Source organism: Rutilus rutilus (genome assembly GCF_951802725.1).
Source record: "Rutilus rutilus genome assembly, chromosome: 6".
Classification (NCBI taxonomy): domain Eukaryota; kingdom Metazoa; phylum Chordata; class Actinopteri; order Cypriniformes; family Leuciscidae; genus Rutilus; species Rutilus rutilus.
The window spans coordinates 3,365,040-3,387,539 of record NC_140214.1 but is presented as its reverse complement, the minus strand read 5'-3'; the positions used below and the strand labels follow the sequence as shown (position 1 = coordinate 3,387,539).

Genomic DNA, 22,500 nt, shown 5'->3' with positions numbered 1-22,500 from the left:
TTTGTCAAGTAGTTCAATAAACCGTTCCATTAATTTTTTTTACAAAATAATTATTTTTCTGACTATTATTTCACATGTCAGGCTTTACAGGGTTAACAAACTCAGTTCCACGAGCAGCGTGCAACCTGAGTGCCTGTCAGGTGACTTTGACTAGCACACTTTCTCAAAACGTGTACAAGAAGGTTCACTAACGCAAGGTGATATTTTGAATATGTGTCTAATTATAGTGCACATGCGTTTGGAAGATGCAGCACATGAAGTCCACATGCTCATAAATCATCACACCTGCTGAGCTGTTGCAAATCAACCTCTCATTCACAACTAATGAATTCCTGACATTTGTTCCAATGCAAAACAATACATAAAATGCACATGAAACAGAGCAACTAAACAAAAGTTGGTTACACTTTATTTTAAGGTGTCAGTGTTACAGTGTAATTATTTATTTAAGTAATATTAAGCAACTGCATGTACTTACTATAGGGTTAGGGTAGGATTAGGGTTTGGTTGAGGGTTAGTTGCATGTAATTATGCATAATTTACTGTTATTACTATGGTAAGTACATGTAACATATGTAACAAGGACACTGTAAAATAAAGTGTTACCTAAAAGTTCAAGAGGAGCATGTTCATCGAGACCTGTCAATCATAACACAAGAGTAAACACATGAACAGATGCTTATCATCATCTTTACATCCAATTTATTAATAATTCATGCATTCCATGAGAAAACTTATTGTGTTCTGGCTCTCCATCAGTATAGAAATATATAAAACGTGACTTATAATTATGTAAACTGTTTTCAATCAATATTTGTTGTGATTATTTTAAAAATCGCATGGAAATACAGATAAAAATCAACTAAGTTTCCTTCTCTGTCAGCGATCTTGGATTAAAGTTCATCGCGGTGCATTCTGGGATTGTCTAACCATAAAGGATACATATTTTGCACTAATATTTTATTGCATAAGCCAAGAACTAGACAAAATGCACAAGATCTGATTGTGTTTTTAAAACAAAACCCTAATGCTGGACTATAAAATAACCTCTATTTGTTCACATAAAACAGATGTTTACTATTTCTACACTCCGTTTTGTTGCTAACAAACTCAATCAAAGTTTTTTTGTGATACAGATATTTGAAACATGATTTGCATGTCTGTTCTCAGTAGACGCACAGAGTTCACGGGACAGAACAGCAATAACTCACTCATGAGTCTGGAAACAAGTGAAGAGGTTAGAAAGATGAGAGAGAGAGAGAGAGAGAGAGAGAGAGAGAGAGAGAGAGAGAGAGAGAGAGAGAGAGAGAGAGAGAGAGAGAGAGAGAGAGAGAGAGAGAGAGAGAGAGAGAGAGAGAGAGAGAGAGAGAACAATGTCTGTGTGGCGTGTCTCTGTCGCTGATTGGTCAGATGAAGGGGTGTTGGTGTGACCCACAGTACAAAACAAAGGAACTTAATTAGATATAAGATCATTTAACATCCATGGAACCCATTATAAGGACCTTCAAATGTTCTTAAAATCACCATGAAATCATCATTTTTATGGAATATTGCAGTAGTATTATAAATTATCTATCCGTGCACATCATTATTGTTTTGTTAAACTCGTGTGCCTCGTAATCTTGAATCGAAGCAAACCCCCCCCCCCCCCCCCCCCCCCTTGCAGCGACATCTCGACTAGCAGGTGAAAAAACACGTGACAAAAAAGTGTCCGAATTCACAGTACGTAAAAGTACCCGGATGTCCTACTTCTTCCGATGAGATTCTGAAGTGTGTGTGTGTGTGTGTGTGTGTGTGTGTGTGTGTGTGTGATTGACATTTAATTGCACCTCCAGGAGGCGAGGAAACACAGGTTGATCCTTCCCTCGAATCCTAAGGGCGTCGAGCCAAGATGCAAGGAAAGGGAGCGAGGGAAGGAAATGAGGGTAAAGTGAGGCAGGTTCAACCCGGTGTTTTTAATCTGCTTTAAGACAAACCATGTGTAAATTCATAAGTCGACACCATTGCTGAGTATTTCCTCCTTAAAACTGCAGTGAACCAAAGACAGTCTCAAAAACACGCTTTGAAATCGCTGGTGTTTCTGACGTCACAAACTACCTTGTAACCAATCAGATCAACGTGTGATTGTCAACCAGTGGATCTCTGAGCTGAGTGAGTGAGTGGAGGCGGGGCTCATTTGCATATTATACTAAATGAGGCAAGGGTGTAGAGTTAAAGCATCTGTGAAAAACCACTTTAGTTTAAATAATGTTTAAACATTTTAAATAAAATGTAATGTTTTTGAAAATAAAATGTGTTAGTGAACTAAAAAATCGAATGAAATAAAATAACAGAATTTTTTTTTTTTAAATATATAGGCTACATTTATTAATATTTTATTATATTTAAAGTCTGAGTGAAAGATCTGAAAAACTGAGGTTAAAAAGGTCACAGGAGTGATTTCAATTTGAGCTTAACCAGTCAGTGTTGCATCTGATAATCATTGCAACAGAATCTGGAGAACATTACTGGGTTTTTCACAGCAAAGATTTCACCATTCTTAACTTTCATGGGCAGTTCATTGCATTGTTCACAGACACTTTTGAAGGCGATTTCACATTTGTGTGTCTCTCTTGGGGGACATGCTCTTCTTAACCCTTATACACAGTAGAAGTGTCATCTGCATCTCAAGGTTAAAATGTGCCTGTCTCATAAATAAACGCCTGACGTCAGAGACGCGTCACACTCTGAGCGATGGCATGCAGAACATAAGACACACACGTACAGGAATCCACATCTCATGCACATGTTCCTGCTGATATAATGGGACGAAGCGGAAATTAATTAGATGAAAAACTGTTAAATGAAAACTAGAAATGTTGCCTTGGAACTAAATAGGGATAGGGTTAGGGTTAGTTGATAATAAGCAACTAAACTAACTAAACTAAAATTAGCATAGACACTAAACTGAACTTAAATTAAAGTAAAAAATAAATTAAACCTAAATAATAACATTTAAAATAATAATAATAAGCAAGACAAAATTACAAAAAATCAACCTAAAAAAAAAAAAAAAGCCAATTCAAAATATTAATAACAACTATAACAGTATAACCGTCTCACCTGCAGTTTGACATATGCCCTGCAATTTTTTTTAAAAAACTCAAGTATAGGGACAATAATATGCATATGAAAATATACACAAATAGACATGTATTTAAATCTATTTTGTATCTATAATTTCGTGCATTTATGCTTAAACAGGTTCATAAAAGAAACAATAGCACCATTCATCATAATAAAGAAAAGCATAATCTTCAAACACTTTAAGGGGGGTTGCAAGAAAGAATAAATAAAGGAATTAATTAATTAATTAATTAATTAATTACTAAACAAATAAATGAATAAATAAATGTAGGATTGAATGAATAAATAAATAACTAATAAACTAACTAACTAATAACTTACTAACTAACTAACTAAATAAATAAATAAATAAATAAATAAATAAATAAATAAATTAATTAATTAATTAATTAATGAACGTAGGATTGAATGAATAAATAACTAACAAATAACTAAATAACTAAATAAATAAAATTGAAAGGAAAGAGACTCATACGTGACTTTACACTTTATACTTTTTTAAGTTAAAGAGGGTTTGAAACCGCTGCAAATCACACAGTATTCTTATTTCAAATCCTATATTAATATGATTATTCTCTAAAAATAATATACTTGGAACAGTGCTTAGCCTCGAGCGACATCTAGTGGAAAGACTAATCCAGTTCACTCGCCAGCTGAAGGAGAGCGGGGCACAACGTAACACGGGGCTAGTTGTAACACACTTGTTGTAAATACTTCCACACATGCTAGCATTACGAAACTTGGTCTATTTACTAGTTGCCATATCAACACTATATAGAGAAAAAATTGCGCCAAAATTATTATTTTATTTTTGTGGAAGATATCCATAGACATTTATTAAACCATAGCAAAAGTAAATTTCTTACTTAAGTTAGTTTTTCACCTCTATTTTTTTGTGTTTATTTAAAATGAGACAAATCTGATATTATTTTAATCTCCAATATGTTATTTAACAGTTGAGATAGTTCTTTAATGCTTCGCTAACTAGCAGAAGACTCTAGCCGGGTTTTTGCGCAGGTGGGGCATGTTGTCACACTGCGTTACAATGAGCCCCTATTAGAAATATGCTATTCTATTCTATACTTTTATTAATTCTATTGAGAAAAGGGTGAATAAAGACTTAGAGTCAATGTTCAGAAATTACTCATTATTTATTTGTTTTGAACTATGTTGTATAGCTGTGTTTTCATGTGTTCGTAGTCAAAACTCAAAAATGAGTTTATATTTAATTATTAAAAAATGCCATTATTTTATATGAAAAAGTTAATCTTTTATTTTTTATTTTTTTTATTAGATCAGAAAACATTTTAAGCTGTCATATGGTCATGTTACTATTGGGCATGTTGTCACATTTCACTTCCATTCTTTCGGGGTATATCAAGAAAAAAGTATATACTGTATTAATAAAATAAAACCACATAATTGTACTAGACGTGGGAAATTAATGTGGGAAAAAAATAAATACTCTGTCTGAACCCTAATTTACACAAACTGAGAAAGTCAAAAAGCGTTACTCTGTGCCCCGCTCTCCCCCTAGTGAAACAACCATAGACTGTAAAAAAGAAACATTTTTAATGATAATTAATTTTAAAAAAAATATATAAACACGGGAATCAACCATAGACTGTAAAAAAGAAACATTTTTAATGATAATTAATTAAAAAATATATATATAAACACGGGAATCAACCATAGACTGTAAAAAAGAAACATTTTTAATGATAATTAATTTAAAAAAAAAAATTATAAACACGGGAATCAACCATAGACTGTAAAAAAGAAACATTTTTAATGATAATTAATTTAAAAAAAAAAAATTATAAACACGGGAATCAACCATAGACTGTAAAAAATAAACATTTTTAATGATAATTAATAATAATAAAAAAAAATAAACACGGGAATCAACCATAGACTGTAAAAAAGAAACATTTTTAATGATAATTAATTTAAAAAAAAAAAATGTATAAACACGGGAATCAACCATAGACTGTAAAAAATACGAATCAACCCGTGTTATTCTAAAGTCTTTGAACTTGTATTCTCTCATTCCTCCAGTGCGGCAGGAGGCGCTACAGGCTCTCAGCAGCGCCACCCGGTTCCTCAAAATCTCTCCCATCCGCGATTTGATGATGTTTGAGCTTCTTTGAGCTTCTAAAACCGATGACAGTTCTTTATTAAACCAGCAAATGTCCCAGAAGTGAGCGAACTTCTGTAGATCAACGATAACGCGGTCGAGGAAGGCGCGAACATGTCGGCCAGCGCTGTGTATGTGTTAGACCTGAAGGGGAAGGTAAGATAACGGTTCGCTAGCACTGAAGGCTAAAGCTAATCAACATCTTAACATGAACGTGGGGCGATTTAAATAGAATTATTCTCAATTAAAACCAATAAACGTGTTCCACTAATCTGAAACCTGCGAAGATTTTTAACACTCAATCCTCATGTATTAGTTAATGAAACTGAGATTAAAATAATTAAAATTAAATTCACCCTTCAAACAGCTGCTTAGAAACGGATATATATTTTTGATATTGTGACTCAACCAAAAGTTCATTATTATCTGTCACTAATTGTATTTGCATCCTCGTACTTTAGTTTGTTTGATAAGATCTAATTCATCTGTCACTTTTGAAAAGCATTTTGACTTGATATTTGCTTGAAATATTCTTTATAAATGCAGTTTTCTGTTGTTGTTGTTTGTTTTAGTTTTCGAAAAAATTCGATAAATGCACTTTTGTGCTGCTACAATGATTTTTTGCCATGGTAATTACAAAGTACATCAAATAATACTATAGTATTACCTTGCTAAAATGTTCATGTAATGTAATGGTAACGTTACATGTGAAAAAAATAAAAAATAAATCCATAACCATTGCACTTTTTTGGGACTAAATTTGACACATCAAACAGCATATGATATTAAACATATTTCTAATTACACATGTAAGCTTTCCTTTAAATTGTATTCTATTTACTGTATTGCAAAGTCATTGCCGTCACCTGACAGTATAATCTGACTGTTTAAAATGCAAGTATAGTAAAGAAATGGCGTTTTGCATGTAAAGCCTCTAAGTGCCATCTGAAATGTTCTTACTAAAATGAGCATTTTTTTCAATCTCGTATATTTAAGTTCAGTAATTTCACTTTAAAGACATTCATATAATATCCATCCATCTCAGTAGAAGAAAATCAGCAAATATTGGTAATGACTCTGTGATAGCAGTCAGTGAATTTGAATAGCTGTGCAGTAAGAGTCATCGTGTGTGTGTGTGTGTGTGTTCAGGTCCTGATCTGCCGTAATTACCGCGGTGATGTGGACATGTCCGAGATTGAGCATTTTATGAGCCTGCTGATGGATAAAGAAGAGGAGGGCACGCTGTCACCCATCCTGGCTCACGGTGGAGTTCGTTTCATGTGGATTAAACACAACAACCTGTACCGTATCCTTCCACACCGCACACACGCAGACTGGACTGCAGCTTATTATATGTAATAGAGTGTAAAAGTAGACTTTTAAAAGTAAAACATAAAGCATTGCGTGTGAAATTATGTACTTCTTGTGCTCTTATAATAATATACAGTGCAGGCCAGAAGTTTGGAAACATTACTATTTTTAATGTTTTTTGAAAGAAGTTTCTTCTGCTCATCAAGCCTGCATTTATTTGATCAAAAATACAGAAAAAAATGTAATATTGTGATATATTATTACAATTTAAAATAATTGGTTTTCAATTTATTATACTTTAAATTATCATTTATTTCTGTGATGCAAAGCTGAATTTTCAGCATCATTACTCCAGTCTTCAGTGTTACATGTGACATCCAGTCTATCACATGATCCTTTAGAAATCATTCTAATATTCTGATTTATTATGAGTGTTGGAAACAGTTCTGCTGCCTAACATATTTGATGAATAAAAGGTTAAAAGAGCTACATTTATTCAAAATAAAAAAATATTTTCTAATAATATAAATCTTCCTTACTATCACTTTTGATCAATTTAACACATCCTTGCTGAATAAAAGTATTGATTTATTTCAAAAAAAGAAAGAAAAAAAATTACTGACCTCAAATTACTGACCAGTAGTGTATATTGTTGTTACAAAAGATTTCTATTTTTAAAAAATGTGCTTCTTTTTATTTTTACTTTTTATTCATCAAAGTATCCTAAAAAAGTATCACAGGTTATGAAAAAATATTAAGCAGCAGAACTGTTTCCAACTTTGATAATGAATCATCATATTAGAATGATTTCTAAAGGATCATGTGACAGACTGGAGTAATTATCCTGAAAATTCAGCTTTGCATCACAGAAATAAATGATAATTTAAAGTATAATAAATTGAAAACCAATTATTTTAAATTGTAATAATATATCACAATATTACATTTTTTGTCTGTATTTTTGATCAAATAAATGCAGGCTTGATGAGCAGAAGAAACTTCTTTCAAAAAACATTAAGAATAGTAATGTTTCCAAACTTTTGGCCTGTACTGTCTTATTTCATCTTATAGTCAATGACTTGTCAATATTTTTATATTCTACCATTGTATATGTATTTGATTATATGAGTTGCATTGCTTCATAGGGTTTCCCTGGCATTTGCGACTAAGTCAAGTATAATGTTTTATGAAATTGGATATCAAAAATGAACAATTCTTTTTTTTTTTATGGAATATTGCAGTATTTATTATTGTAACTATTAACTTATAATTATGACACGGATAGTTCCAGCTTTTAGATCTGGATCACTGGATGAGCCACAATGTACAAATTACAAAACTGTTATTAATTAATCATTTTATTGTTTAGTTGTCTCTTTTAGTCGTGTTTTATCTCTTAACCTGCTGACAAACAGTTGTTGCAACATCCAAAAAGAATGCTTGCGTCTCCCTGGTTTTCTCCTTCCTCTACAAAATTGTTCAGGTACGTCACATGTGAATTGTAAAAAAAAATTTCTTTCTTTTTTGTGGCATAAAGTGATTTCTCACCTTATTGGACCATAATTATTAGGGCCAATAGAGTGGAATTAACACAAGGGGGCGCTAACACCTCTGTTAATCAGCCGACACTGATAACGATCTCAAAATCAGCTTCATTAATATATGGTGTTATCATCGCATACTACATTTCACGATCACTTGCTTTATCTTCACTGGTGTCTGATGTGTCTGTTTCTCAGGTTTTCTCTGAGTACTTTAAGGAGCTGGAGGAGGAGAGCATCAGAGATAACTTTGTCATCATCTACGAGCTGCTGGACGAACTCATGGACTTTGGATATCCTCAAACTACAGACAGCAAGATCCTTCAGGAGTGAGTTCGTGTTTGATTTTCTTTTATGAGCCATTAACCCTTTAGAGCCATTAACCCTTTAGAAGCCATTAACCCTTTAGAGCCATTAACCCTTTAGAACCTGAAGCTAAAATTGGTGTTTTTCACATATTTAGAATTTTTTTGTTCACTGTAAAATTCTAAAACGATGTGCTATCTTCATGTGCAAGGTGTCATCTTTTTCAGAAAAAGATTAGCTTTCAACAAATTACAGTTATTGACCATTATTGTGTGTGGTGAGTTTGTAAATAGAATTTAAGGCGAGACACAGCAGGCTAAAACATAGGTTTTTTTTTTTTTTACTGCTCAATTTTGGGATATTTGTCTTCAATAACATGTCTTCCTTCATACTTGTGGTGAAAAAAAGTCTGAAATACACATTTAGGTCTTTATTTTACTACACTTTGTCTGTTTGTGTCTGTAGATTTCTCATAAATTCAACAAAAGTTGGCTTTCTAAATCATCACATACACCGTTAGAAAGCTCTCTCTCTCCTGTACAGTGCTGTCGGATCCAAATATGGTCATTTCCTTTTTATCAGCAACCAATCGTGAAAGTAAAAGGGCTGAATGCGCAATCTCATTGGCTGATGTTAAATCTTTAAAGCCTGTTTTCTCAAAATGACTTTTCTCTCATTCTCCAAGTCCGAAATCTCCACTTCAGTAGCACCTATATACACCACACTTTCCAGTCTTGTACCTAGTTATATTATGAAGACATTTACAGAGGGATTTGTAAATATATTATTCTTAGCCTGATTTATATAACATTTTATTCCAAAAAACATGGCGAAAATCATTTTTTTAAGGCTATTGACAGTATATTCTGATTTACAGGATAACAAAAGTAGATATCTGATTTTCTCCCATCTAATATGTGAACACAATGAAAAAATAATTTTGAACCTGGCTTTATCCAATACTCAGATTTCGTTTTTTTTATATATATATGCAAATTAGCGCATATTTAATTAGAGATAGCCTAATTTGCATATTTAAACATTAAATTACAGAAACCTTGTAATACATTTTTTTTCTTATCTTAATGTAGGTAAATCAACTGGGAAAGTTGCATGGTGATATCTGCTAGTTAAAAACTTTACCCTATTCACCTGTAGTGTCTCGCCTTAAATAGACTAAAATAAAAAAAACGAGAATAAATTGACTGATTTTTATTTAGAAAAAACCCCAGAAAAATCACAAACGAAAGAAGCTAACACTTTTAAGTTGAAAAATGAACTATAATTAGTGGTGCACGATATATCGGCCGCCGATATAATATCGGCCGATATGGTCATTTTTTTACACATCGGTATCATTCCGATGTCAAAATATGGCCGATGTGAACAGGCCGATATTTAACGTGTGAAGCTGAAGAGGTTGATGTGAGAGAAATACACATTTCATACAGATGACATAAGCAGAGAACAGTCTGTTTTCTTTCATTTTGAATTGTTCTGTTTAAAAATAGAAGTTTCAAGCTTTCTATATATGTCTCAGGTCTGTGAGGCAGGTAGGTTTCGGTTCATTTATGAGACGCGCTCCAGGTTCACGCGCCGTCACCTCTGTCCTGATTAAATATTTTCTAGTATATTTACTTTTTATTTATTAAATCCAATTCAATTCGTTGATGAAACATTGATCAAAATTAAGATACAATTAGGTTTCGGTTCATTTATGAGACGCGCTCCAGGTTCACGCGCCGTCGCCTCTGTCCTGATTAAATATTTTCTAGTATATTTACTTTTTATTTATTAAATCCAATGCAATTCGTTGATGAAACATTGATCAAAATTAAGATACAATTAATACAAAACGAAATTAAATTTAAAGACAGGCTTTGTGCTTTCTGCTTGAGGTCTCTGTGAAAGTTTTAAAGCAGTTTTTAAGTGTCGAGAGCGCTCACGTCCGTAACATTGTTAATGCAGTCCAGTGCGACTTATGTTTTTTTCCTCCTCATGACACATTTTTGACTGATCGTTTTTTGACTCGTAGATATTTGAATATATTGCTTGATATTTGATACCCATTCGAATTAGATTTTTCTCAAAAGTGACAGCGCGTGTGATTTGTGGATTGTGATAATCGCGAGTGGAGAAACAGGCGTTTATTGATTCATTCTCAGTGTTGAGAAACGTAGCCTTCATGTGTTATTGTGTTAATAATAACTAAAGTAGCCTACCTAATTATGTTACATATTTATTTTGTATGAAAACTATCGCGTTCGTTACTTATGGATTAAAGTAGGCTACCGGTGCTGCGCGAGCTCTCTCTCACAAACACGGACGCGCGCACATAGAGAGAGAAGATAATTGTAAAATGAAAACGGGCTAAGTTTAAATTTTGTTCTTGCTTGTTTGTTTTTTTCTGTCAAAATGTCAGAAAGCATTTTGTATTATCCATCCGTGTTTTTAAAATTCGTTAAATGACGGACGTTTTACTGTTAACACAGCCCATATGTCGGATTCGTCTTATAGCCTACTTGTTATTATTTTTAGAATAAGTGATTCGTTATGCTATTATTGGACTCCTCTCTATTCATTGTCAACTGTTTTCTATAAATATGTTTGTATTGGCTAACATTTATTCAGCTGCGTGTCCTGTTTAAAATGTGCAATGTTCAAACGCAAAGACAGCACGTCACAAGAAGCCCTTTTCCCTGTGGTATTTTTTAGAATAATATTTGGATATTGGAATAATAAATGAAGTAGCCTATCTTAATTGTACACATGTTCCTGTTTTTTTTTGTTTTTTTTTTACTGTTTTCTAAGGGTTTCTTAATTTTAGACAAGTTGACCAGCACACATTATATGCAATGCAATGTGTGTATGTGTGACATATTTTGCACACAGGTAAAGGTGCCCAATATCAGTCATTTCTAAAGTAAAAAAAATGTGTTTTGGAAAATAGCTCTTTATTTGATAATCATTAAAATTTGTTTTCTATACAGAGATATCGACATCGGTAAATATCGGTATCGGCCATAACAGCAATATTAATATCGGTTATCGGTATCGGCCACAATTTTCACATCGGTGCATCCCTAACTATAATACATATATACAAGTCTTTTTTTGTGACATTGGGGTTGCACAGTTTTCATTTAGGACACTTTTTTTCATACACGCACACATACAAATGCACGCATTCATACTAGGCACGCACACATACACATGCACACACCACATGCTTAGATACGTGAAAGAGTAACGGCCATCCGCTTCCCAAGTTTCATTAAAAACCATCCTAATCCCCTCTTCTGCTGTCTACCACTTCTTTCGCCGTGTATTTGTTCGTTTCTTTTATTAATTTATGCAATCCAAAACACTCTAACCTGCCGCGCTTCGTATCTCTCTGTTCAAATCCTTCTGACCCCGCTCTGCCAGGAAGCTGCTGTCATTTGCTGACGGAAAGCATGACATTACCGTATATAGTCATATATTGCCGAAAAGCGCATGTTGTCTACTGTCAGGGGCAATTTGATTGGTTGTGATAGTAGAGCTACACGATTAATCGTTAAAAGATTGCGATCTCGATTTAACCCCCCACGCGATCTTAATCCTGCATTTCTACGATTCTGCCAATGATATTCAACGAGAGAACGCGCTAGGGGTGGAACGGATCACACTAGATTCGGTTCGGCACGCATGTGATTCGCGTATTAACTGCTAAATTTAACCATCATAGAGTGAAAGTTTATATTTTGGACGTGTATTGTCTTGCCAATTTACACAATCAAACTATTTTAATCGCGGAAGAAAAGCTGAAAACCGGGACTCGCGCGTTATCTGTGCGCACAGCCCCCAGCCACACACACACACAGAGAGAGAGAGAGGGGCGCGTGTCAGACAGCGCTCGAATGCAGAATTGATTCCTCTTTCGCGTTTCCTTGCCAAAGTTATTATAAAACTAAATCTCAATTAAAAACTTATCTTAAACTACAGTATGAGATGGTTAAAAACAAAACTGCTCAATCACACAGCACCAGCGGCCAGACGAAACAAACGTCTATAAAAGCAACGCTATTCAACGCAATGAATGTCGTCAATGTTTAATTGTCATTTTTTATTTATTTATATATTACATTCTTTTTGTTTACTGCATTTATTTAAATTTGACTGAAGCAAGAGTATTATTTCTTATTTTGTTTCTATCATGTTTGGTAACCTAATATTCAGGATTTGTAGGTCTTTAAAATAATAAAGCTTTTCAGAGAAAAGTGAGAGAATCGTGATCTTTATTCCAAGCAAAAAAAATTTTGATTCTCATTTTAGCCAGAATCGTGCAGCTCTATTTGATAGTGCAAACGGTTTAAGAGTTACGGTAAAATGAATACAGCTTGCTGGTATGTGTTGGCGACGACAGCCGATTCTAAAGGGTTAAAGGAATAGCAACTCAAAGCTAACAGGTCTAACAGGACATTCAGTGGAAAGTCTTTTTTAATCATTATTGTGCCCCTGTTATTCTATTTGAATAGTTCCTAATTTTGTTTTGTAGTCTCCTACAACAGGTTTACATGCATCAAAGAAAGAAAAAAAACACTTTATTTGTTCCATCAGCTCTGTTATCACAGTGTCTGAAAAGGTTCAATCAAGGATTTGGTCTTTCTAAAATCCGCCTTTCCGAGAGCTGCTCTGCTCTGATTGGTCAGACGGCCCAGTCTGTTGTGATTGGTCTGCTCTGCTCTGATTGGTCAGACGGCCCAGTCTGTTGTGATTGGTCTACTCTGCTCTGATTGGTCAGATGGTCCAGTCTGTTGTGATTGGTCTACTCTGCTCTGATTGGTCAGATGCTCCAGCCTGCTGTGATTGGTCTACTCTGCTCTGATTGGTCAGATGGCCCAGTCTGTTGTGATTGGTCGGAAACTAAACGCTCGTTAGCATGTTTAGAAATATCCACCGAAGTGGATTTGCTTTGTCAGCAGAAAACTGCGTCTTTTTGACATGAACGACACGAACCAAACTCTTCCAGTCTCAAATACAACTACAGTGTTTGAGGGCGGGGCAAAGAGACGCTGTTCACCGGCAGCCAATGAAGACCAAAGGCTGCCATTATGCTAATTTGTTACAAACCTACGCAGGTTCAGCAGAGAGTTAAAGTTACTGACGACTCGTTTCAGGCAGTTCAGAATCAATTCTTTCTTTTGGGAGACAATAATCTGCACTTTGAGCTTTGAAAGTTTTACATCTTTTACATTTACATTCACAAACAGCTCTATTACATCTGAAAATCTGAAAAAGCATAATAGGGCCACTTTTTTTAAAAGTTGTGCTTTAAGTGAGATAATGTAATTATGTCTCAATACTGACAAAATTCCAGGCCTTTCTCTGATCCAGCAGAGATCACTCACTCATATATTCTTTGCAGAGATTTCCAGCCGTGTGTTCATTTTGCCCGTGTCACTGTGTGTGTTGATACACAGATACATCACGCAGGAAGGTCACAAGTTGGACACAGGAGCTCCACGACCCCCTGCGACCGTAACCAACGCCGTCTCCTGGAGGTCCGAGGGCATCAAGTACAGGAAGAACGAGGTTTTCCTGGACGTCATCGAGTCTGTCAACCTCCTGGTATGTTTTTAGAAACACCTCGTTTCTTTCTAGAGATGTCTCTCTCTAGACATGCTCAAAATAAACACAGGAATCCATCATAACAAACAGGATGCAGGAATGTTCATGTCACTGTGCTTCAGTTGATGAACCTGCTGTTTTTATAAAGGGTTTAACACTTTTTAGCTGGATCACAATAACATATTTAAAGCGGTACAGGTCAAGAGCTCAAAGGGTTAGTTCACCCAAAAATGAAAACTCTGTCAGTAATTACTCTCCCTCATGTTGTTCCAACCCCGTCAGACTCTCGTTCATCTTCAGAACACAAATGAAGATATTTCTGATTAAGTCTGAGAGCTGTCTCACTCCTCCATAGGCTTCTCTGTTAGTGAAACTTGCCGGTCCAGAAAGTTAGTAAAGACAATGTTTAAAATAGTCCAAGTGACTACAGTGGCTCAACCTTACGTTTATCAAGTGAGAGAACAGAGGCTCACTATTGGCCAGCATCACACGCATCACACACATGACCAGCGCCGGCCAATAGTGAGCCTCCGTTCTGGCTTTGCGCACCAAAAGTATTCTCGTCGCTTGATAAACTTAAATTGAATAAGTGTTTAGTTAGTTCTCAGTAGATTGTATAAGGGCACTACAATATGGTTGATCTTATTTTTGTTTATTTATTTATTTATTTTGATTAAGGCGGTGCAACGATTAATCGCATCCAAAATAAAAGTTTGTGTTTACATAATATATGTGTGTGTACTGTGTATAATTATTTTGTATATATAAATACACACATATGCATGTATATACTTAAGAAATATTTGTATGCATATATATATTTACATTATATATAAATAACACATTTTCTTAAATATATACATGCATGTGTAGATACATGCATTATACACAGTACACACACATATATTATGTAAACACAAACTTTTATTTTGGATGCGATTAATCGTTGCACAGTCCTAATTTTGAAACATTATTTGGTAACACTTTATTTTACAGTGTCATTGTTACATATGTAACATGTAGTTACTATAGTAATAACTATAAATTATGCATAATTACATGCAACTACACCAAACTCTTATTCTAACCCTAACCTTATAGTAGGCCTAAGTACATGTAGCTACTTACTATTACTCAGTACTTAAATGTATAATTACTGTGTAACAAAAACACATTAAAATAAAGCGTTACCCATTATTTTTTATTATTATATGTAAATATGTTTGCATCGTCTCTGTGTTTCAGCACTCCCGTAAAGTCGTGTCACATTCATACCGTTTTATACAATAGATTGCTTTAAAGAAAGCAGCTTTACAGTATTAAACATGAGAAAACCCGTTTCAGTATCGCTTTTGATTTGAGTTGCAACTTCAATTTCTACCATAAATGTTATAAAGCAGCTCTCCAGTGTATCTTTTTTTTTTTTTTGCCCGTGGACATCTGACCTCGACGGACTGAACTCAAGAAATGAACCAGAGAAGATTTCCATGTATGCGTGCTTGAAATCCTTGAAAATGCTTGAATTTTAATGTTGTGTTTTCAAGGTTTGAAAAGTGCTTAAATTTTGGATAAAATGCTTGAAATTGTAACTGTAGTTCTTTCACAACAAATACCTATCTGACTGAATAGTTTGTTTATTAAATGGAGAAATAAAATGTAGCCCTTCAGATACAGAGTGATTAGCGCTACGCTGGCCAGAGCAAAAGTAGGCGGAGTTTTAATTTTGATTTCCGCGCTTGTTTGGATGCCCCGTTTTTATTGGCCACGCGGGTAATCGTCACAGAGCGTAGCGGCAAAAGTTAAACTATTTTTAACTTTGACCGCGACGTGCGCGCGAGCTCGCCAATGCTGCGCTCCGCTTTGGTCGACGCAGCAACAAAACGTCCTCGCGCGGCGCAAACCATTGAAATAACTTCAGTTTTACAGCCTGAAAATCACATTATCTGGTTAGCAATATTTGGACATTAATATTATGAAAAGTATTATTCATATTAGGCATTATCTACTTAGACAGTGATACATTTTGAAAAATAAAACTTGTGATTTGCTTAAATATCTGATCCTTCTGCTATTATGAAACGATTTTGGCTGTTTATAGCATTATCTCTTTTAATGTGATAAAAACACTAAATAATAATTTTGACTATGTATTGGTATGTAATTTACGGTGGTTTAAGGTGCTGGAAAAAGCTTTAAGATTGACCTTGAAAGTGCTTGAATTTGACCTTGGAATATGTGTACGAACCCTGTCCATGCCAAAGAAGGCGGAGCCTCAGTGTCACACTCACCTATTACGCAGTTCGAAGGTGTTTAGTAGCCAGAGTGAACTTTTCCAGAAAATTTCCAACTTCAAGCGAACTTGGATTTTGTTGGAAACGACGACACACCAGTTAAGTGTTTGACACATCTGACTCACGGGTGCTGATCTTTCTCCAGGTCAGCGCGAATGGTAACGTCCTTCGCAGTGAGATCGTTGGCTCCATCAAGATGAGAGTGTTCCTCTCGGGAATGCCAGAGCTGCGTTTGGGTCTGAACGACAAGGTTCTGTTCGAGAACACTGGCCGTGAGTCCATTTCCCTTTACAGATGCTAATGAAATCAGTAGGGAAGCACCGATTTGAACATTTTGTCCGATAACCGATAATTCTTTATATCTGAGAGCCGATTGGCCGATAAATCTAAATCCAAATTTTTATATAATTTTTGAGAGCCTGATTACAAAAACAAAAGTCTCACCATTAAAAGCCATGTCCTTAGCACACAATTATAACGTTCTCATTATAATATTATGTAGCCGATATGGCGGCACATGTTGCACTGAACTGTATTGTCCTTTTATGAAGTGATTCCAATCATATTTCAAGCATATTTCACTTGCACATCTGAAGTGTCTCAGCTGAAGGAAATAATCAATTATTTATCGGCTTTAATATATCGGCCAAATTTATCTTATCGGACCGATAACAATAACATTATAAATGAACATATATCGGCCGATACCGATATGGTGACCGATATATCGTGCATCCCTATAAATCAGAACTGGTATTTTGTGGCTTTTATTCCATGTGCATTTCCTTTTATATGCTAGTGTAATCCAATAAAATGTAACATTACATCTATATTATTCAGCTGTATTTGCTTAGAATTTATAAATGCAGGTGTATGTACATATTTAAAAACAGTTTATCATTTATAAAGCACCGAAAAGTCTAACGCCAAGCTTCAGAAACAGGGCTTTACTGTGGATTTCACAGCTGAGGTGTGTGTGTTTTAGTCACTTGTTCGATCATGCCTCTCTTCTTCAGGTGGTAAGAGTAAATCAGTGGAGTTGGAGGATGTGAAGTTTCATCAGTGTGTGCGTTTGTCTCGATTTGAGAACGATCGCACCATCTCCTTCATTCCTCCGGACGGAGAGTTTGAGCTGATGTCCTACCGCCTCAACACGCATGTGAGAGCCTTAACTCATTCATACTTGCTAAATTCAATCTCAGTTTTGGGATTTTGCTTCTATAATAGTGTGTTGTTTCATATTAGTGGAACAAAAACATCCAAAACGAACCTTTAAGTGTATATTTTATTGCGTCTGTAGATTTCAGACATTCAGACATTTCTTTTAAAGGCCTTTTTTTTTTTTTTAAACGAGTCAGAAATCTCCACTTCAGCAGCTTTACATACACCAAACCTTACATTTTTTATTTTATTCTGACAGGTTTGTTCATATATTGTTTGTTTGTTCATACAGTACCAGTCAAAAGTTTGGAAACATTACTATTTTTAATGCTTTTGCAAGAAGTCTCTTATGCTCATCAAGCCTGCAGTTAAAAAAAAAAAAAAAAAAAAAAAAAAAACAGTAATATTATGAAATATTATTACAATTTAAAATAATGGTTCTCTTTTTTAATATACTTTAAAATGTAATTTATTTTTGTGATGCAAAGCTGAATTTTCATCAGCAAGTACTCCAGTCTTTGGTGTCTTATGATCCTTCAGAAATCATTCTAATATGATAATTTGATACTCAGTTATTATCAATGATGGAAGCAGTTGTGCTGTTTAATATATTTTTTGGAATACTTTTTTCAGGATTCATTGAGTAAAACGTTAACAGCATTTATTCAAAAAAACAGCATTTATTCAAAATAAAAACATTTCTAACAATATAAATCGTTACCATCACCTTTTATCAATTTAACACATTCTTGTTGAATTAAAGTACTAATTTCTTTATTCCAAAAAAATATATTAAACAGCACAACTGTTTCCATCATTGATAATAACTGAGTATCAAATTATCATATTAGAATGATTTCTGAAGGATCATAAGACACCAAAGACTGGAGTACTTGCTGATGAAAATTCAGCTTTGCATCACAAAAATAAATTACATTTTAAAGTATATTAAAAAAGAGAACCATTATTTTAAATTGTAATAATATTTCATAATATTACTGTTTTTTTTTTGTTTTTAACTGCAGGCTTGATGAGCATAAGAGACTTCTTTCAAAAACATTAAAAATTCCTAAATAAAATGTGATTTATTTTTATTTTTTCACCCTGATGGCATTTTCGGATTTGTGAAGTGATTAAAATCCCCTCTGTAAAAACTGTTAAATATAAAATGTACAAAATGAAACATATTTTGAATCTGGCTTTTCCCAATGTTCAAATCTATGCAAATTAGTGCACATTTAAATAGAGGATGCAGAATTTGCATATTTAAACATATTTTTGCAATTCTTAATGTAATCAAGTATGAATGTAACTGGAGAAGTATGATTATTAGGGGTTCAAGCATGAATTGCTGAAACCCTATTGTAATTGTAAGGATTTGTAAAACGCATTGTGCAGGCCAAACCGTAAGGCCTAGAGACTTGAAACCTGGCCAGATGGTAGGCCTCAATTTGGGGACAACCTCTCAGAGTATGACCCCGATTGACCCATAGGTGGCGCTACAGCAATCAAAAACGCAAAACTGCTCATAACTCCTAGACCGTTTGTCCTAGACTCAAGTGTCTTACACCACTGTGATCCAAGCCAGGGCTCAAGGCGGACAAAATGGCTATCTCCAATTTCGATTTAGGCAGGAAATATTTCCTGCTATGTCGAATTTTGTCCAAAACCTACTTTTGCGAACTAGTCCCTGGTTTTTGGCCCGATCGGAACAAAACCAGTCTAGGACAATTCTCTGGACTCTCTAGATCAATAGTTATCGAAAAAAAGTTGAACTTTTGCATTTGGGTGGCTGTAACAGGGTCATTTAGAAAAGGGGCGTGGCAAAATACACTCAAAAGCCTATAAATCCTAAAGGAAAACTCAGAACTTCACAAAAATTGATGAGCATATGTGTCATAACATGGTGAAGAAGCATGCAGAGTTTCATGCAGATCGGACCATAGGTGGCGCTATAACTGGCAAAAAGCTTTAAAACCATATTTCCTAAGGTACATTGCCTGTATTGACTGTAAATGGTCTTTTCCATCTATTATGTCAGTGGTTACATGTTTGCTAAATAAAACTTAAGACTTGATGCTTTTGTGCTCAAAGGCCTTAACTGCTTGAACCCCGATAAATGCTGCTCGCAGCTTTAATATCTATTAGTTAATGTTCAAATTCATATTTATTTTAGTGCTGTCAATCGATACACAAAAAAAATTAACTAATTGATTGCTGATTTTTTTTAACTGATTTTTTTTTCCTTCTGTGTGAACAGGTGAAGCCGCTGATCTGGATCGAGTCTGTAATTGAGAAGCATTCGCACAGCAGAATCGAGTACATGATCAAAGTGAGAACACATCCATCTATGTGAACTTCGGTTGATTTTATGCCGACACACAGCATCTGAATTGACCCTCGTGTTTCGTCTCTTTGACTCTAAGGCCAAATCTCAGTTTAAACGACGATCCACTGCCAACAATGTGGAGATTCATATTCCCGTCCCGACCGACGCAGACTCGCCCAAGTTTAAGACCACAGTGGGCAGCGTGAAGTGGGTCCCGGAAAACAGTGAGATCGTGTGGTCCATCAAGTCTTTCCCTGTAAGAAAACGCATGCAGTCTATTGTGCTATTATACATTAATGATAACTACTACTAGCTGAGGAGTGAAAGTAACATCAGCGGAAACTCATGTGTGTGTGTGTCTGTGTGTGTGTGTCTCAGGGAGGTAAAGAGTACCTGATGAGGGCTCATTTCGGGCTGCCCAGCGTGGAGGCGGAGGACAAAGAGGGAAAACCACCGATCAGTGTGAAGTTTGAGATTCCCTATTTCACCACTTCTGGAATACAGGTAATGAACCATCACGTTAGCTACGCTTCCGTCCAGAGTTAAACTGATGCGCAAAATTGCATAAGACATCTGCGTATATAAAGCGCCATTTCCATCCCATGTGTTCAAGAGAACAAAATCATTCCTGGGAAATTGGTGCAAAATATCAGTAATATAAATGGAAGTTGCTGCAGTTGGGGAAGAAACTGGCTTTTTTCATTCATCGTAAGTGACTCGCGAGCTCGCAGATGTACGTAGAATAAATAAATGTTACTTAAAAACACTTCAACTAATGTTAACTAATGAACCTTATTGTAATGTATTAACTAACATGAACTAACAATGAGCAATACATTTGTTACTGTATTTATTAATCTTCGTTAATGTTAGTTACTAAAAATACAGCTTGTTTGTTCATGTTAGTTCACAGTGCATTAACTAATGTTAACAAATACAACCTTTGATTTGAATAATGTATAAGTAAATGTTATAATTAGGGCTGTCAATCGATTAAAAAAAATGTAATCTAATTAAATTACATACTCTGTGATTAATTCATCTAAATTAATCGCATACATAATTTTTGCTGTGAAAGTATTTTAAATATTTCAATTAAAATGAATAATCAGCATTAGTGACATTTTAAAGTTCAAAAACTTTTATTATTATTTTCACTGTTCAAATAATGGCCATAACAATCAACAATATGACCTAATATGCTGAGGAAATAAATTCAAAAGTGCTTCATTATTATTAACTAAGATTAATAAATTCTGAAGAAGTATTGTTCATTCTTAGTTAATGAACCTTATTGCGCAGTGTTACCAAAAGTAGCTCAGCTATTATAGTGTAAGCATCACTTTTACTTGTTACGACTAAACGTAATGCTGACGCATTTGCAATGCATTACATCTTTAACAAAACAAAAAAATTTAATCATGATTAAATGTGTTTCTGATGAATATGTAAGAGCTGTGTCAGCTTTCAGAGAGTAGTCTCCCTCACCTGAGCAGATTTCTGATGTCATCATCATGATGCGCTTCCTGTTTTTGACGTAAGGTGGCGCTGTGGACTGTGCAGTTGATGAGCTGGTGTCTTCCCAGATGCTGAACACCTGTTGCTCAAATGTGTGCTGCTTTTCCCTTTCACACTCATAGATGGCGCTATTAATCTGTATTTTGAAGGATTTATACACTGAAAGTGACAAGCAAGTTTTTTTGCAATGCATTAATATATGTTTGATTACCCAAAATCACACACCCCTTATTGAGAATACATTCCACTTCATTACTATTCTATGATCAACTCTCAAAAGTAAATTAATTTCACATAATAGCATGTTGCTGTGTTGAGCAATGTTATCTTGATGAAATGCTCTTTAGGAAACCTTGTTATTGTCTGTGTACTTTTTCCACGTCTTGGCAAATCTGTGGTGGAAGGGGTTCACAAATTGTAACCGAGTAAAAGCAATAGTTCACCTTAAAAATGAACATTCTGTAATGAAGTACTCATAACTTTGTTCATTTTTGAAAAACAAATGGAGAAACCTGAGAGATTTCTGTCCATTCGCCTAAAACTCTGATGCTTCAGAAAGTGCATAAAGAGATCGGCTCTCGACTTAATCCTAAGTCTTTTTATGATTTAACAGATTTAATTTAGGCTTTTATTCACAAATAAAGATTGATCAAGGCACATAGAGCACTCAAATATGGTCAAACATGCTTGCTTTGACTTTTAAAGGGTATAACTCCCACCAAAATGCAACCTAGGGTCTTTTTGTGAATCTACCCGACGCAAACTTTAGTGTAAAAGCATAATTAGAATGGAAACGCCACTTTTAAGTTTGACCGTATTTTTGTTTTAGGTTAAATTGCCTTTTGAATGGGGCACTTCTATGATATAGCATCAAAAATCGCTATTTTTAAAACACTAAGGCGGCTCGACACAACATGAAACTGTGCTGGAAGTCTCACCAGAGGCTCTTCACATGAACTCCAGCATTGAGAACAGTGTTTGTGTACACAGAGTTTACTAAAAAGAAAGATTTTGAACAACTCACTCCCTCCGCCGGCATTTTGTCAGTCAAAAATAGTCGATCTCCGAATTGCGAATGAACTGACTCTGAATTTTAGCATTGCTTCTTATATGAGGATCCTTTTTCAAATACAAGGTCAATAGCCGCTTTCCGACCGGAGGAACCTTTTC

The 22,500-nt window shown here is 34.8% G+C and overlaps 2 protein-coding genes across 2 annotated transcripts in view; both read left to right on the top strand.

Annotated features, from left to right (window-relative positions):
* Positions 1-22,500, top strand: part of LOC311292270 (lipoprotein lipase) — a 632,457-nt gene that overhangs the window by 19,024 nt on the left and 590,933 nt on the right. The window lies entirely within an intron of this gene.
* Positions 5,183-22,500, top strand: part of ap1m1 (adaptor related protein complex 1 subunit mu 1) — a 36,792-nt gene continuing 19,474 nt past the window's right edge. The window contains exons 1-10 of the mRNA XM_084410571.1: positions 5,183-5,419; positions 6,413-6,569; positions 7,990-8,057; positions 8,314-8,444; positions 13,884-14,031; positions 16,468-16,594; positions 17,339-17,481; positions 19,744-19,815; positions 19,910-20,068; positions 20,191-20,316. Coding sequence (XP_084266697.1) covers positions 5,378-5,419; positions 6,413-6,569; positions 7,990-8,057; positions 8,314-8,444; positions 13,884-14,031; positions 16,468-16,594; positions 17,339-17,481; positions 19,744-19,815; positions 19,910-20,068; positions 20,191-20,316 — 1,173 coding nt within the window. The 5' untranslated portion in view covers positions 5,183-5,377. The remainder of the gene's footprint in view (positions 5,420-6,412; positions 6,570-7,989; positions 8,058-8,313; positions 8,445-13,883; positions 14,032-16,467; positions 16,595-17,338; positions 17,482-19,743; positions 19,816-19,909; positions 20,069-20,190; positions 20,317-22,500) is intronic.